The sequence below is a fragment of the Leptosomus discolor genome, chromosome Z (assembly GCF_034619465.1).
Source record: "Leptosomus discolor isolate bLepDis1 chromosome Z, bLepDis1.hap2, whole genome shotgun sequence".
NCBI lineage: Eukaryota > Metazoa > Chordata > Aves > Leptosomiformes > Leptosomidae > Leptosomus > Leptosomus discolor.
Genome location: NC_141419.1, coordinates 62,860,251 through 62,878,319, shown reverse-complemented (window position 1 = coordinate 62,878,319; position 18,069 = coordinate 62,860,251). Strand labels below are relative to the sequence as shown.

The 18,069-nt window shown below is 38.2% G+C and overlaps 1 protein-coding gene across 2 annotated transcripts in view; it reads right to left on the bottom strand.

Annotated features, from left to right (window-relative positions):
* GLIS3 (GLIS family zinc finger 3) overlaps window positions 1–18,069 on the bottom strand; it is a 169,381-nt gene that overhangs the window by 118,526 nt on the left and 32,786 nt on the right. For both annotated transcript variants that reach the window (XM_086479968.1, XM_086479967.1), the window contains 2 exons: window positions 11,636–11,840; window positions 4,741–5,857 (listed from right to left, as the gene is read on the bottom strand). In XM_086479968.1, the coding sequence (XP_086336094.1) occupies window positions 4,741–5,857; window positions 11,636–11,840 (1,322 nt within the window). The remainder of the gene's footprint in view (window positions 1–4,740; window positions 5,858–11,635; window positions 11,841–18,069) is intronic.

Here is an 18,069-nt window from a genome sequence, read left to right as displayed (position 1 = left end):
GGTAAAAAGTGCAGTGTATGTATTACTTTAAAATACTAATGACATTGTGCTGAAGCATAGCTCAGAACTTAGAGAAAGCAAAAAGATTAATTCAGTTTCAAAAGAAGAAGCATTCCTACTGTACCTGAATGAAATTGCAAAGAGAGAGCCTGAAATTAATTTCTAAACAACATGCTGTTGTTATTTACACCAGAATAAATATATTACGCTTATTGTTTGCATAGCATGATAATAAGGCTAATTATTTATCTCTTATTGCAGCTGAATTTTAAAAGTACCAAAAAAAAAAATACTCACTGTAAAAGAAGGAACACTGAGTAGAAAATATTCTCACAGGTACAGCCAAAGAGAGCAAAAGGTCAGTATTTGCCAATTGCTACTGTGGAGTTTCCACAGCTACCAGGAATTCCCTTTTTTTCTAATCCAGAGGAAATCTGAGGGATACCATTGTGTGGTAACTGCTGGCAAACGTTACAGATTTTATCTCAACCACTGGCTTACTAACTGCTTGCATTTCAACATCAATCTTTCATTCAACTTTTTCTTCTTTAACTTATTCCTACAAAGTACAAGCCAATGCAATAAATACAACACATCCAAACATGCCATACCTACTTTATATAAAGAAGTTTAGGAATAGACGTTAAATATACATTACCATGTCATGAATAATTTTTTTTAGTCTTTAAACCAGGTCACTGAAAAGAAGAATGCATTCCAGATGCAGTAAGTTGGAATAGAACCTGAAAGATGTTTTAATAAACAAGTAAAGTAAAAAAAAAAAAAAAAAAATTGTAAAAACAGTAAAAACCACATTTTAACAGCTATTTAATTAATTCCTATTCCAAACAAGTCAGCTTCAAGTCAGCTGCCTCTTCCATGCAGGTACTCTCCAACTTCACAAATTTCCACATAATAAGGCAAGGCCAAGCATAGTCACCGACTTTGGCTACTTTGTATAAAACAAAATGCAGGACTCCATGAAATTCACATTTTTTAAAATTAAAGTGCATTTTCTAGAACAAGAACCAATATTCTGAAAATGGGCAGGAATGAAAAATACACCATGATTTTTCAGCACACAGAGAAAGTATATTGGATCAAATTGCCAAGATCTAATCTGAACATGCAGCTTCAGCAGCAAATGCAGTTAAAGCTGGAAAAAAAAAGCCTGATGCACAGAAAAACAACAACATGAAACAAATCCATCAGGACCAGTATGCAACTATTTTCCACTCCACCCTAGTTACCTTTGTACAGAGGGACAAGTATGTTCTGAGTTCTTGACCATAAGAATGCTTGACTTTAATTTTTGATCTGATTATCATGGTCGTCACATGCTGCTATTTGATTAATACTCACCATACAATCCTTTTATCTTCCAGAATCAAAGACGACTGTTCCTCCAGAATGAGAAGGAACTAATGACTAGAGTATGCTTGAAGCTGTAGCTTATGACTTCAAATTTTTGTTACATAGATAAACAGAAAATAGTTCAGATGTGGCAAATCCAATGCTGAGGTCAAAAGAATATTTTGCTTGGCTCAGATTTTAACTATAAGCACATCAAGTACTGCAGTCCTAGCTGTTCTTCAAGTCTCTTCTCAAATAGATGATTTCATCATCACAGAGCAATAACAGAGAAGAAGAAAACAATTTTATGAAGTTCAGCCTATAATCAGTTGTGCATTTGATTCCACAGTTACCTCTATTAGTGTTACAATAATACAGTTTAGAAGTAATCCTGACCTTGTATTACTAAAACCTTGGAAAGCTTGCTGAACTATCTCAGCAAACCATTAGGATACACAATGCAGTATATAATAATATACATTCAACACTCAGTTGCACAGAAACAAGTACTGCATGATAAATATACTGACTAGGACCCACTGCAACACATGCTTAATCAAAAGATTGTCTCTTGAAAAATGTTAGGAACCACCAACACATACCATGCTTACACAACAACTAGTGTGTGATTTCACTAACTAGTGTAATTGGCTGCCTTTGATTATATGATGTCTTGATATGTTATATTACAATAATTCCTCCCAAAGACCTATTACTTCTGCTATATTCCCTGCAGTATATCTGGTTGATTCACATAACAGATGTGTATTTAGCATTTTTCCTTCCCTGTTTGGTCTACTAGACTTCATCTTAGCCTGTAAACTCCAGCAGACGTAGACTTCTACTTTATAACGATTTTAGAGAAAGAGACATCCTACACACAGAACCAGAAAATAAATTATAGAAAGATCCTAGGTGGCCAACTAAAGATTATGAATGGATTATTTTGATTTATCACTTAAATGCATAAATTCATACAAGTTTGGTGAAAAGTTTCAGACTTCTTTTGCATAATTTTTTGTTAACTACAGAAATCATACTTCATTATCATCCTGCCCAAAGTGTTCTCCCTAATACCTCACTTAAAATCTCAGCTTAAAACTCTAATTTGTATTGATATGATTGTAAATTTCACTGGTTGCTGAGAAAGGTATGAAGTCTGGCTGAAGTACAGTTTCCTAAATATACTGAGAATTACAGACCATGGCCTCTTGGCATTAGAAAGCCAAATACGTTTTTCCAAATTCACACCATTTGTGAAATGGTGAAGGAAGAAAGCAGCAAGCTGTTTCACTCAAACCCTGCTAAAGAATGCCATTTCTGCATACTTGCTTCAGGAAAAGGGGCCTATGTTCCAGATTTACATCCACATTATGAGGGTTATTATGTCACCCGGAATATTTATACATTTCATTACACTTCCAAACATGAAAGCAAGATAAGCACTACTTCTGATATGCAAACTTCTTGGCACTATCCAGCAATACTTGCTGAAGTTAGGTAAAATTAATCACACTTTTTAATGTTTATGAAAGCAATCACTCTTTGATAAGCTAATGCAGAAACCTCTCATTTTTTTTTTGTGACACAGACTGATTTGGCACACACTTCAGTTTAGGTTTAGTAATCTCAAAAATGTTATCATCCAAAGTACCTTATCCACTTAAAACATTACCACATTTATCATCAGTGAATGATGATTCCTTCAAAGCTATGGAGGCCTCATAATCATGAGAAGGTCACTGTAAGTGTCCTTTCTGAGCAGGCAGGGCAGGGAGTAAAGAGTGCTACTAACACAATGTTTTCCCCAGTCTTACTGGATCCTTTGTTATAACTCTTCTACTAGAAAGACCTTGTGTACTCGCATTCTCTTTTCTCGGTACTCTTTCACCATTCCTGACCTCTTTCTTCATACTGTGGTCTGTCCCCACTCATCTGCTGATGTCTGCCTCCATCTCTTTTTTCCCATGTGTTATTCCCTTGAAAAATTACTTTCTTGACTTCTAATAATTCTTTTTTCTCCTTCTCTCTCTCTCCACAAAGCTGATAAGAAGTCCCTGAGGAGGAACTGAAATTATTAGTCAACTCTGATCCAATATATCTGGAGAACAGAAAAGAGAGTATTATGGAATTTAAAAAAATATTCAGAGAGCAGAGAGCCTGAGTTCAGGCTCAGGTTTGACAAAAGGGAAGGATAAAGTGTTTTGCCAGTGATGTGACACAAACTCTAGCAAGTCCTTTAAATTCAAGAGAGAAATCTGGGAAGATATCCACTCTCCCTGAAGGAAATTGGCCCTTGGAAGTAACAGAAGTGAAAGAAAAAAAATTTCCTCTATCTACCGTACAAGTAAACATCTACAACATGGTAAGAATTATTCAACTAGGCACACACTGAAATAAGACTCCTAGCATCAACTTGTATTTTAAAACATATAAACAATTTTTTTTCAAGCAAATAATACTCAGCAGTTATTCCTAGAAATTATATAATCATTTTTTTGTTAGGTTATGCTGAGGACTGGAAACAGCCCTGGTAAGGCTGCTTTTTGCTGACACTAAATAACCACTTAGTAAGGGTAAGTTATTCATCGTCCAAAATACAGACTATATGAAAGGCCAATCAGGAATTTGTATTACAGAGATTATAGATGGTTCACTGGAGTCTAAACACAAAATGATTCCAGGGTCTACTGGCTAGATTGTTACCTCATGTGATTACATTTGTGTGAGACTGATTCACAGTGATCCTAAGAAAAAAAGAATGAAAAACATGACTTTGGGGGTTGAATGCTCACTGCTAGAGTCTGTGAACAGAGAAATTCTTATGTTTTATTCCTACTGTATTCAAAGAAACAGGGGTGTGGGTCTTTTTTGCTACTAACGAAACAAACAACTGCCTTAAAAAATACACAAATCATCTCAGTTTTTCATGCTAACATGGCACAAGATTCTGAAAATTCCTCAAGTCAAAAAGGAGTAACACGATGCAAGAAATGTCAGGATAAATTGTGCCATTTATTCTGCAGCACTTTTCCTGCATGTATCCTTCATGTAGGTACTTAAGCACTGATGGTACTTAAGTTTTGATTTATGAAGGTCTACCTTGTCACTTTCGCAGTCTACAGTAAAAGCTTATAAAGTCAGAAAATAAAATTTTGTCTAAATTCAGAAAATAAAATTTTGTCTAACCCTGTCTGTCAGTACACATCAAATTAAGGAACACCTTTCCTTTCCATCTAGGTGGAAAGATGGAGCAGTGATTCATTCAGACTACTTAGAAAAGCACACCATTAACTAGGAAAAACAAAGGCAGAATTACAGCTTCTCTGTATTTTCATGAGTAACAGAGACCCTTTTATTGGTAAGAGAGATAGAATTTAGACTTACTGTGCATTTGTTCGGCTTCTCTCCTGAGTGGACTCTCATGTGAATCAGCAGTTTATAACGGGCATTAAACGGCTTGTACCTTCGTGGGCACCCTGCCCAGAAGCAAGTGAAGTCCTCTCCCTTCCTCTGGTCTATATGGATCTTCTCTATATGCCGCACAAGTTCCTCTTGCTGGTCATACAGCACACCGCAGTCAACCCAGCGACAGCCATGCTTGCCATTGAAGCCGTCTAGCTCACCATCTTCGTCAAGTAGGGAGCCTGGGGCAGGAGGAGGCAGAGGCAGCGGGCGAATGCGACTGGGGAGGCTGTATGGATGCCGGTGCTGATGAGCATGGTATGGTGGCGGTGGCCCTTGTGGAGGAGGCGGTGGCAGCAGAGGTGGAGGAGGCATGTCAACTCTATGGCCTGAGAAGTCATCCAGCCATTCATTTTTCAGGACACCCACCGCCTGGTTGTCCAGAGGCGGCACACCCTGCTGGATCACCATGTTACTTGTGCTGGCCATTTGCAAGCTGGCTTGCTCCAGCTGCTGCATCCGCTGGTACTCACCAGCCCCATTCTCAACATACCCTGGGAGGGTGACATTGCCATTAGCCATGAAAAGGCCTTTCTGGGCAGTTGGAATAGAGCAGTTTTGGGGTATACAGCTTCCTCTCACTCCCAAAAAATGCCCATAGACCTCAGGCTGTGGGGAGATGTTCGCTGGTGATGTCCTGGAGCTGTTGATATAAGCCACTAGAGAGGTTGGGGATGTACGGATGATTGTATTGAAGTCAATCCCAATGCCATCAGACAGGGGAGATAAAGAGAGTGCTCTCTTTTTGGAGCGGGCTGATTGAGAGAGCGCTGAGAAATGGCGAGGACTAGAGTAAGGGGAATGCTTATTTTCCATGCCATGTAAGTAGGACGGTAAAGAGTCAGAGACACAGTTACTGGACACAGATGTTCTGGGTGAAAAATTTAGTAAGTCTCCAAGCTCACTGCCATTTTGCAAACCTTGGTCAGGAGGAAGTGTCCTGTACCCATGTGACCACTCTTGCTTAACACTCCAAGCGGACTGACTTTCTGACAAGCTTGACGTAGTAGAGGCCAGAGACTCATGTGACAAGAGTGACCTGGAATAAAGGCACAAAAAAGTAAGCAGTTAGACAATTCAGCTGTGGTTCTTCTATCTTCGCACACACATAAAATCGAAGAAAGGCTACATGTGAGAAAAGTTCTCCCTAATTTTAGGTATTTAGCTTTAGCACTCTCAGATAATGCATCAGCAGGCATACACAAGCAATACACATGTAACAAGGTCACTTAGTAAACTAACTTTAAAACTTCAAGATTTTGATGAAATGTTGCTATAAATGTTCTTGACACATGACTGCAGAAATCAATCCAAATTTTTTCATGAACTGTGGTGTAAATAGGTTTGGGCTTCTGAAGCCAAAGCATTATGCTCCTGCTTTGTATGAAATTCATATTGATTTCAGTTAACTATCATTTTTGCTAGCAAAAAAACAGGACGAAAACTGATTAAAAAAGAATAAATATTTAACCTGAATGACTTCGCCAATTGTAATGCATACAAATAGTATTCTCTACAGAAATAGCTTAAGTTTATAAATATAGATAACATCTAACTTTACAAAACAAACAACGTAAATGAATAATGTAGAAGAACTGGTTGAAGGGGTTTAGTTTTGATTTGATGATGTATCTGCCTCCAAGTCAGCAATCAAAATTTTCCACAGAAGTGTAATCTTGCTGTTGTCACTGTTTTTTCACAGAATATTATGAAACTTGTTTATACTGCAAATATCCTATGGGTAGCTTAAAAAAGAGAACTCATAAGCTCTTAACAATATTGTTTTCTACAGAGAGATATAAAAAGGAAATACAAGTCCCTGATTCATGGCTGCAAATGCTGGGTAGAGGCCAAGGGGATTTATGTCTTTATGTTCCCAGTTCACATTTTGGCAGACTTGGATTTCCTGCCAGCCAGTGGTGCTATCAGTATGTTAATTTCTATTTTAAGGGGCTTTAACAGCAGGAAGAACCAAGTATGTATCTAGATAAACCTGCAGATCTCACAAGACACAGAAAGCTCTGCATCTTATGTTGTGAGGGTTAATTCCTGGGTTTAATATCCTCACAGTACACTTTTGAAAAAGCATAGAATTTCAATGGTGGATCAAGTGCATAGGAAATTTGGTTTCTCTTCTAAATCTAAACCGCACTTTTTAAGGTGCACAAATCAGTCACTCCTCAGCTTCTCACATAAAAAACAACATACACAGTAGTTCCTCCTACCATACAAAGACTTTGTGAAGTCAATTTAACTTCAAAAAAGACAGCTAATAAGTGCTAATAGGTACAACCAGCTGTTGAAAAACATTTTTTAAAGCTCTAAGTAAACAGTATCTGAAATATTTACATGCAATGATCCAAAGGAGCTCTCATGTAGGCAGGGTATCACGTATCCTTATTTACAAAGGTAAGTTCCTGTAGTCAGTTATTTATTATTACTTTACTGCATGGTTTTATATTCTATAAAATAGAATTCTGAAGCTATAAACTTCAAATTTCTATAAGACAAAGTATGCACCATAAAGAAAATTAATAAAAACACATGTCATCTCTTTCTTGATACAGACACAGTTACAGCAAGCACCTTTGAGGAGGTATTTCTACCTATTTTACTTTCTTTTTTTTAATAGGGAAGCAAGTGTTGATGTCCTCTCAGGCTAAGCAATATTGCAGTCACTTCTGAGTTCTGCAAGATTTTCTTATAGATGTTGCTTCAGAAAATGGATCCATGGGACAGGTATGTTAAGGCTCATAGTTGCATTGTATGTCTACACCACAGCCCTGCTGCAGCGACCTCAGCTTCAGTGGAGATACATGAAACTACATTTAAGAATTTGTGGTAGGCTAAAACTGGGGATCTGAATACAGTTTAAAACAACATCAGCCAACCCAAGAGAGCAAAAGTAGATTCTAAACAATGGCTCTGGAAATACTGCCAGTGAATATGGTGACATTTACCAAATTTCCAGGATTTTGCTTGGTAAATTGATCTGTGGATTATCTTTCAATTAGATCAGCAAGGTTGAAAGAATGTGTGAAAATACTAAGTCATTCAGGCAAGAGAAATATATAGCTTTCCCCATTCAGTTCTAGCCACAGAGGTTAAAGCTGAAAAATCACAGTGTCTGGTTTTTGCCCACCACACAAGCACTCCCTGACTGATGCAGTTTTTTACTACTACTTAATATTACATCATCTTCCAGCATTTGAGAGTCAACCCACATAAAGAAAGAAAAGTTGTCTTGCAGTGACTTCAGTTTAAGGGGTGGATTGTGCTGCAAGAACGCAGCCCAGCCATTGCCAAAGAGCTGGAGGAGGGGAATTGGTGCTGAGTGGCTGCCCCTGAAGTCCCTTTTTGTCTGGAAGGGCAGCTTGCCACAGGCGGAAGGAGAGAGGAAGCAGTTTGCAGGTGCTATGTTTGCGCGGTGAGATAGCTCACAAACAGCAAAAATGTAGCTTTAAATCTCACCCAGCCTTGCGGTGGTGACCTATGGGATAGATGGGCTCTTTGCTCAAGATACTTGCTTTGTAATGGATGGTTGACCTGCTGTATCAGAATAAGAAACATCCTGCTCAGATTGAATGTCAGTATAAGCCACTGTTACGGAAGTTATGTTACTCCATCAGGGTTTAAACAGCACTTTCAAAACAGAGCACTGAAGAAAAGCACAATTAACATAGTGACTACAATTCGCATTGAGAGAAATGAGAAAAATGGAATTGCTGTATCAGGTCAGTCTTGTGTAAGATTTAGATCTAAAGGGATAATTATTTGTGAAAAAACTTGTTTCGGGCTGTTGGGTCAGATTGTTAAAGCACAGTTCATTATGTGCAGTTAAATCATGTTAGTATGCTGTGACCCCAAATACAGATCCACAGTCTTCAACAGAGCAGAGCAACAAAAGTAAGTAGGGTTTGATTTTTCCTTGTTAGGTTATATATATATTCAGAAAACATAAATGGCGGGGGGTGGTGGTTGCCAGTTTGATTGTTTAAATTTTTATTTTCTGTTTTATAAATAGGTAAAAAAATCATGCACCAACATAACAAGTCTATTTTTGTCTTGTCAAGAATTTTAATCAGATGCATAGTTGGACCAGTGTCATTCAAAAAGCTACTAATGCCTAACACAAAGGGACACATCCATCAGTGAAGCTGAAGAAAACCTGCATTTTAGAAGCCTCATAACAGGACAAACCCAAAAAGTTGGCCCAGAATTTCAAGTATACAGTAAGAAACAGACAATCTGAAGAAGTTTGGTTCTCACTTAAGTCTCTAAATTCAAAAGTAACAAAAGATTCCAGCTCCCAAAACAAAGACAATTTCTTTAAAACCCAGACCACACTGTGACTAAGCAGTTTTCTGGGAGAAAATAAATATACCTAGTATGAAAATGAAGGGCCAGCTATACCACTGTGCCAGATTCTCAGATGGTATTAATTTGCATGTCTGCTTATTGTAATCTAAACCAGCTTGATTTTGGACCAGATCTTTTATGAACACTTTGAAGAGATTCCTGCAATTACTTTCTATTCTCCCTCTGTATACAGAGACCACATTGCCTTAAACAAACATGGAAGAGTGAAAACTATGTTTTCTTACCTTTTTGCATGGTCTTCTGTTTTACTAGCCAAGAATCACAGAATCATAGAAACTAGGTTGGAAGGGACCTCCAGGATTGTCTGGTCCAACTTTTCTTGGCAAACGCACAGTCTAGATAAGATGGCCCGGCACCCTGTCCAGCTGAATCTTGAAAGTGCCCAATGTTAGGGAAGCCGCCACTTCCCTGGGGAGATTATTCCAACAGCTGATGGCTCTCTCATTGTGAAAAAGAACCTTTTGCTCTTTCCTAGGTCCTTTTCTGATTTGCATCACAGTAAATGGCACTATTACATCTGGTTTCAAGAATAACTGCATACTCCGGAATTTGGGAAACTCTCAAAAAAGATGGGGAAGGTTTTACCCCTCATGGCCTATATATCAAAACCTGATGTCATCAGTTACAAAACTCCAATTTTGCAACTTTTTTCTTTCTTCTATCAGAAATCAGGACAAGCTGGTTTGGTTTGGGTCAATTTAGCAAATAATCTGGTTTGGATTGAGCTGCCAGAGCATAGTTCATGATACCCAAGAGATACAATCCAGAGAAGGTGCTCAGCCCTTGAAGGGTTACGGAGTCAGTCTCAGCAATTAGTTTAGACAAATGCAGTTTACTGCTGAAACAATTTAAAAAAAAAAAAAAGTTTTTCAAATCTGACTTTAAACTTGTTTTGCCCTATAAAATAGTAAATTTGAAGGCAAAATTGCTGAAATGGACATTCTTTATGTGACAAACTGATTTTCTAACATCTTCATTGATAAATCATTAAAAGAGAGTCTAGGGCTACTAGAGCCTTGATTCTGCCAGAGTTTCAACTTCAGTTCACCCGTAGTAAATGTTTCTTTAAAATAAAAACAAAAATGTATAACTCAGTACTAACATAGTACACCCAGCCACACATTCAAATAACAATGCTTTGGAACTATGCAGGCACACCTAAAACTTATTAAGTAAGTAACAATTACTTAATGATATTTTTATACCATCAGTTTTGTTCTGCCTCAAAGGCATGTCTCTGGATTTGTCATTTGTCATCGTCTTAGCACTGAATGGTTTTCTGTGACACGTTTACATAGGAAGCATAATTAATCTTGTAAATTGTCCTGGGGGACTCAATCGTCACAATGGAAGTGACAGAAATGTCACAAACTATGTTATAACAGAGTAAAGCAAGGCTTTCTTCCAGTTACATAGTACCAATTTTAATTATTTCAAGAACGTTCTTCGGCTTGTAATAAAGTGATATAGTAAAATGTAACCCGTTTTGAGAATAAAGACTCGTGGCCTTTTGTAAATAAGGACAGTTACATTTCAACTCAGTAAGCAATTCTTGCACAATCACACCTGCAGAAGTGTGAACACAGCTTCTGAAATAACACACCAGACTGTTTTCTCACTGTATCTTTAACTAATATCCAGGGATGTGCTTAATGTATTTGGATGAAGCTTGTGAAATAATTATTTTCCCTTCATTCATGTTTGTCAACAATACTCATAGCCATAATCTCAAAAGTTACTCAAGTATTTACAAATTAATTAACAAACATTTATCTGTGGTTCAGTGATACAAAAAGGCAACATTTACAGGGAGAGCCCATAGTTTTTATTTAACTACCCACCAGAGCCAGGAAAATGGTAAAGTTTTCAGGGACATAGACTAACACAGACAAAGTTAACTGCTGGCTTAGTGAAGACTGGGAAAAATCGATCTGATTAATTTAATTATGTAAACAATTAAACAATTTGAAAGCAAAGGTATTTGATGAGGAGAGAGGAACGTTAGCAGGACATTTAAGTTTATTTCACCTGACATTAGTGTCACTTAACAGGCACCAACATAACACCCTTAGCACTATGGTAAGCTTAAAACAGGTCACTGCCCCTGACGATGTAACACGTGGACTATTTCTGCTTTTATCCTTCATAACATTTCCTGTCCTTAGTACAAAAACACAATTCAGTGACTATAAAAATCTTTATCTACAAAAAAGCCCTATCAAACATAGAAAATGTGTGGCAAATTCCACCCACGATTAAATGATCCAAACAGTATGATTATAGCTGACATGAATTAGATTGCGTTGAATTAAATTTCCCGTGGCATAACAAAGCACCATTTAGGACATTTTAACCATAAGAAAGGTTGCATTTAAATTACAGAAGAATTAAGATACCCTCTTTTTAAAGTACTGAATATAAAAAAGTAACTCGAGACCTTGTATCTGATGGAGAACCACTCAGGCTGGAAGCATCCAGAGACCTCTGTAAGCTAGGGCTGATCTGGTTGCATGCTGTCAAAACCTGATTAGCAGGAGGTGAAACAGGTCCCAGCTGTTGAACTGTCATGGGACTGCCGGTAACTACTACATTGTTGCAGCTTCCTTTTCCAATGGACTTGCACTGGGGTCCATAACCAAGACCTAGAAATAAACAAAGCAGGTTAGTATTCATCTCCCATGAACCCACAATGAGGCCACGGAACTCACATAACTTTGCAAAGCAGAAAAAGTAACTGGAACTGAGTATCTTCAGATGAGGACAAAACAGGGGACCAATATAAGGATTTTACAAACTTCTCCAAACACACACAAAAAAGCAATATTCTAAAGGGGACTGAAGAAAACTATGAATGTTTAAAATGTGCTGAAGTACATAAACTGAAGACCAGGCATCACAGATAAACGTCAGAAAAAATAGCACTGGAAGAGTCCAGATAAAAGAGCAGCCCTCAGCTGAGGCACAGCCAAGCCACAAGCATACCCTTCTCTGATGAAAGTGGGAAGAGAGAACCAAAGGATGCTGCAGGAACACAACTGTGCCTTGAAACCTACCAAACCCCACAGCTCCAAGCCATTGCAAGCCCTTCCATAATTCCTACCACTAGCCATCCAAAAACGCAGAGGGGCTGCAGGCATGCACGCAAATTGCCTGCAGCCACCCCTGAAATAGGTCTGGTGTGGCGAAGTGCATGGGCCGCACAGTTTCCCCAGCAGAAGAGAGTTACAGCTGGAACCCAACATTCCTCAGAGGTCTGGGGAGAGGAATTGGAGCTGGATCAAGCAGAGAAGCCATTCTGGACTTCCTGGAAAAGGCCACAGTCTGCTTTTAATCACTGCTGCCAGGACTCAAACTGATGGCTATTACACAGAAGCACAGGATGATTACAGAGGTAGCTGACAAGTACGACATATCTGCAAAATACTCTGTGTACTTTGCATTCTGATTTAGGTCACAGATGGTGGTTTACAAATCCCCTGTACTAAAACACATCAAGGTGAAAAAGTTAAAATGTAGGTCGTCATATGGAAGTTGTTGCATATCTAACAAATTCTCATCACAGTTGGAAATTAATAATTAGACGATTCACATTTCTAGCTGCTTCCCCTTGCTCAGACTATGTTCCCCAAAGCAGGATAGCAACTTCAGGACAAATACTGAAACATACTTCAATTTAAACCACTTTCTAAATTAAATCTACTTTTGACTTGGTTGTACAACTCATACACTTGTTTTTCTCAAGGATGTTCAAATGGGTTGTGAACTTCAGAAAGAAGTACATTAAAGCATTTATGGCCTCACAGTCATAGGAATAAAATCCAGATCCTTCAATCTCCTCCAGATCAAATAGGATTATCTTAAAAACTTGCAATTCACCCTAAAAATTTCACATTATAGCTTTTTTTTTTTTCAAACAGATACATTTGTTCCTGTTTCAGAGGTCTGTGCCTTCTCTTCAAATTATTCTTCTTCTCTTTGACTAATTAGTAATATCTCATATATATGTGAGGAGAACATACATGATTCTCAGTCCACTGGGACCCTAAGTGCTTCCTAAATTCATGTACAGATGTTAGAAGCTGATTGCATGATCCACCACATAATGTACTCCTTGGGATGATATATGTCAGCCCTTCAAGAAAAACAACTTACTCATTGCTACTACTTCGAAACATAAGTGAAGAATATAGCATCTGGCTGAAAACTCAAGGGTAAGGAAAGAAGAAAACACTTAATAACCCATCCTGAAATTTAGCTAGAAGGACTGGAAATTTCCAAGGACAAACATGTAAGGAGAATTCCTTGTTCTGCACTCAACTTCACTGTGGGTACCAGAAAAAAAGGTTTTAAGCTTTGTACGACTACTGTCTGCTCTCACCAAAGATGTCCAATTAAAACAGAGAAATAAGAGAAGACGTTTTATTTTCTTTCCTGTGAAGCAGTTTGTATTTTAAACTCAGTGAAGCTGAATCAGTGTGCTCCTCAGCAGTTAGTCGTATAATGTTACAGAGTGTTAAAATGGAACCAGCCAGCAAAAATTAGGCAAAAAGCATTAAATTGCCCCTGGTAATAACATGAATGCTATTCCTCTTAGCAAAAGGCTGGGTGGGGTTAAGTTAAACATTCACATCACACATTCACATCATATAAATGCATGTGTGTGCGTATTACATATATTTAGTCATCTATTTTTTAGTTAAATGTCTTTAGTATGTAGAACCAAAGGCTTTCTGCACCAAAGGATATAAAAGACAGGGAAGCATGCTCTAATAACATAAGAAATCCAACTGGTTTTGACACTGAAACACAGTTGTAACGCTTGTAGAGCCTATATATACTGACTACTTAACACGATGTAAACCTATTAGCATTGAGAAAAGCAGCTCTACCACAAAAATGTACCAAATATATACTGACTCTTCCCTGGATGACATCATAATGCCCCGTATTTATAAGCCACTTTAAACAAATTTCAACGATGTGGGACACTGGGCTTGTTGGTGTTGAACCACGTAGCGGCAGGTTGACTTGAGCAAGAGCGCAGGCTGAGCAATACACTTACCTTGCCCCATTAAGCACCGGACCTGAACAAGTACTGGACAGATCTTAACAAAGGTTAAGTCACAAATGCAAGGGTTGAGCATCTTGCTTATTTTGCAAAGAACAGGACAGATGTGGTGACTGGCTGTCTACTCAAATCAACTGGAGTGATGTCTGGGGTGAGGCAGAGGCCTCATAGCCCGGTGTTGCTTCAGTACAGCCACAAAAGACCCCACACCTCTGTATAGAACAGCTTTGCTCTCAGCCACTCCCCTCCGCTTTCTTTTCTGATCAACACAACAAGCCTTGTTAGGAGCCAGCCAACACATCAATTGACTCAGTCCCACCTCGCCAAGAGTATAAATCTAGCATTTTAAATCTTCCATTTTGAGGGTGAGAACTCCAACTACTGGACGGGTCCATGGGCCTGAACCTCTCTCTTTGCCAAGTAGGGACACCTTCTTGGTGAGAATCGTGTTAATCAATTATAGTGCTGAAGTATTAATCTATGCTTGCTTATTGTAGCGTTAACTTATGCTTGCTTACTTGTTATCATGCTTGTATAATTAATGGTAGTCAACAGAGATATATATTAATATTTTGGAATGACATAGCTGTGTGAGACAGTGCATTTATCAACCACAATTCTGAACTTGTTACATCTGTCACCTTAATAAATTAACTATATTTGCAACTTTGCTCAACTGTTTCAGTGAAAGACCCTGAGAGGGCTCTGACAGGCAAACACTGACTTGCAAAACTGCCTCAGTGAAAGTCCTTTGAAGGTTCTGAGATAAGATTAATAACGAAAGAACAAGAAGCCTGGGAGTTATACACCAACACTACACATACCTTTAGACACAAACTGTTGACGAGGTCTGGGATCAGGGTCAGACCTAGTTGCACCTAGGCTCCTTGCTGAGAGGAGTCTGGAGAGCAAGGGGGTCCGCTGTGAACTTCGTGACTGGACAGAAGGGCTTCCCCTGCCCCCAGGCCTCATACTTTTTCGCTACAAATTGTAACAATAACATCTACTTTATTACATCCAGGAAATCAAGGGCTGTGCACTTGTGACATTTTCATTTAGGGACAGGCCGTCTGTCAGTTAAAATAACAATCTGCAACTATACAGTGAAATTGCTATTTATACATGATTAAACCTGAGCTGCTTGGAAAATATATGTCAGGAAAAAAAATCCCAAAAGCAACACCAGAAAAGGGAGTAGTGTCAAACCACTACTGTTAAATACAGAATGTTGCATCCTCAATACATCCTGGTCTGCACTTATTATCTGTGCATAAACAGCACCTTAGTGATGCCAAGAACAGCAAAGAGAATTTGTTGTGTAAAGAAATGGATGAAGGCCAAAGATGGTCTAGTCACTGGTCACTGAAAGGAAAAAACAAGAAAAGGGTGTACTTTGGAGAGATTGTATTACTGGGTTTGTTACCTCAAACAAAGGATGACAGACAAAAGTAATGCAGAACTCCAGTTCTGATAAACTTTTGCCTGGGCATTTCTCTGATGCAGAAGTAGAAGGAAAAGGTTTTGTTCTTTTTATCATTGATAAACATTTGCTGTTATGGGAGAAAAAAAAAGACAATTCTTCCACTTAAAAGTCCCGGTAGGGGGAGAGAGATTATTAAGAAAGACTCTATCATCAGCTCTCACCGTTTAAAGAGACTGCAAAGTAAAAGACTGCTATAAAAAGCAAAGTCATAACATTTTATCCACTGTTTCATACAGTTTGCCAAAAGACCATCATTAATACCTCATCTGTACCCTACAGGTCACTGAGCAGTATTAGTTTGATCTGAACCAGGCATGAGCATACAATCACATGTCTGTTCAGCTAAGTCAGAGCACAATATAGGAAGCTTATGTTGACTTTGAGCCAGCTGCAGAAGTACAGACCACATCTAGCATGAAGTTAAATGGATGCAACATGGACGTCTAACCTGGCATGAGCCTGCTGCTGAAAGTCAAGCTGTCAGAAAATCTGTTCAAAAGCTGCAATGTGAATTGGCAGCGTGACTATAACCCACATCAGCATTTGACATCACACACCCACATTGCAAGAGGAGCCTTCAGTACAGGTTTGTTGTACCTTTGATCCAAAGCCTGAAAATTTCAGGACAGTGAAAGCACAACCAGGAATTCCTTAGCGTCTTGAATCCACATCAGCTGAGATAAATGGGAACCTCTTTGGAGGACATCAGTGGGTTTTGAATGAAGCTGTAGATTCTAAGAAAAATATGTGGACCTAATATTTTAAACAAGAAAGAGGAGCAATTTCTTCTCGAATGTACTAAGATATAAATCAGGAGATAGTCCAATAAAGGCAACAACAGTTGAGGAGGTGGAATCAGTCCTGAGCTGGCTCACAGGAAGAGCTACAGTTGATTGGCATGTCACTTATTCCAAATAAACATATTGCATATAAATCAAAACTGCTCTTTAGCAATAACTAACAGTAACAGTTAACAAGTATAAACAGTAAAAATATTTTATGGAAATATTTTAATCCATTCACTTCCTCATTCGTTAGCTCACTTATCTTCCCAGTTTATTTTCTATAGTTGGTTAATAGCTAAGCTTCACTCACCCTTGACATGCAAAAATACTTCACCGCAATCTTCTGAAGAACATTCAAAGAATACACAAAAATACAACTACTTCAATTTAGGTACACTGAGTTTCAGATGAGATTCTTTTAATTTATATCACTCTCACAATTCTTGGAGGCAAAGTCCAATATGAAATTATTACAATTTAAACACATTTTCTTTTACCAGATACTGATTGAAAAACAATCAATTTCTTTGTCCAATTGCCCAGGTTAAGAGTAGCAACTTGTTAATTCTGCCAAATAAGCCAAATTATAAAATTAAACTCCTTCACTAAACCTTTGGAATTGTAAACTATGCTTCCAATGTATAAATGATAATAGAACAAAAACATATAACAGCAAAACCAGTTTTAATTGTTTGGTGTTCTCAAATGTACAGCATACCAAATACATAAGACCAGATCAAATTCAATCACCTCTTAGATCAATAAATTATTCAATAACTGAGATAATCAGCATGAAAGAAAGCTGTTAAAATTATCTGAAAATCTGTCCTGTTGTTACTGTTAGAATAACAGCTAGGAATAAAAGAATTGCAACAAAGGAGCAAAAGCTAATTTCCCTAGGGGATTTTCTGTCTGTTGAAGTACAATAATTGAAAGCTTTGGAAACAGTCGGTTTTAATATTTCCCTTGTAACTGGCTTCCAGTCTTGTTTGTGTGGATTCTGTATTCACCAAACCAGGGAGAAAAGGGCACACCGAAAAAAAGTATTGTAAGACAATAAATATTAAAGATGACAGAGACCAAAGCAATAAGTAAGATTCTGTGTCAGTGCATTCTTCACATAGACATAAGTCACCAAGGACTTTTCAAACCAAATTGGGTCTTCTTCCACAATATGGCGAACCTTCTGGATGTTGCAGTCCCCAGCTACCATGTACATCTTTGCTGCGTGTCACCATATCTGTGGGCTTGTTGGCACCCTCATTGGAGGGGCTTCTCAGTAGCTGACTGAACAAACTCAAAAGGTTTGCTTGGAAGATTTGTTTCCAGATGGGAAATATCCCAATCCCTCTCGTCTTGAGGTTGCCAAACCTTTCAGGCTTCCCCTCCACCAATTTTATTCATATTATTAATGACTACTAGAGAGTTAGCACTTGTCCCTTTGTCCTTAAACACAATGGCCACTTTTCTATTGTTTCTACAGCCAGCTAAGAGGCACTATTGCATGCCAGCTAGCCAACGCCATAGACTGAGAC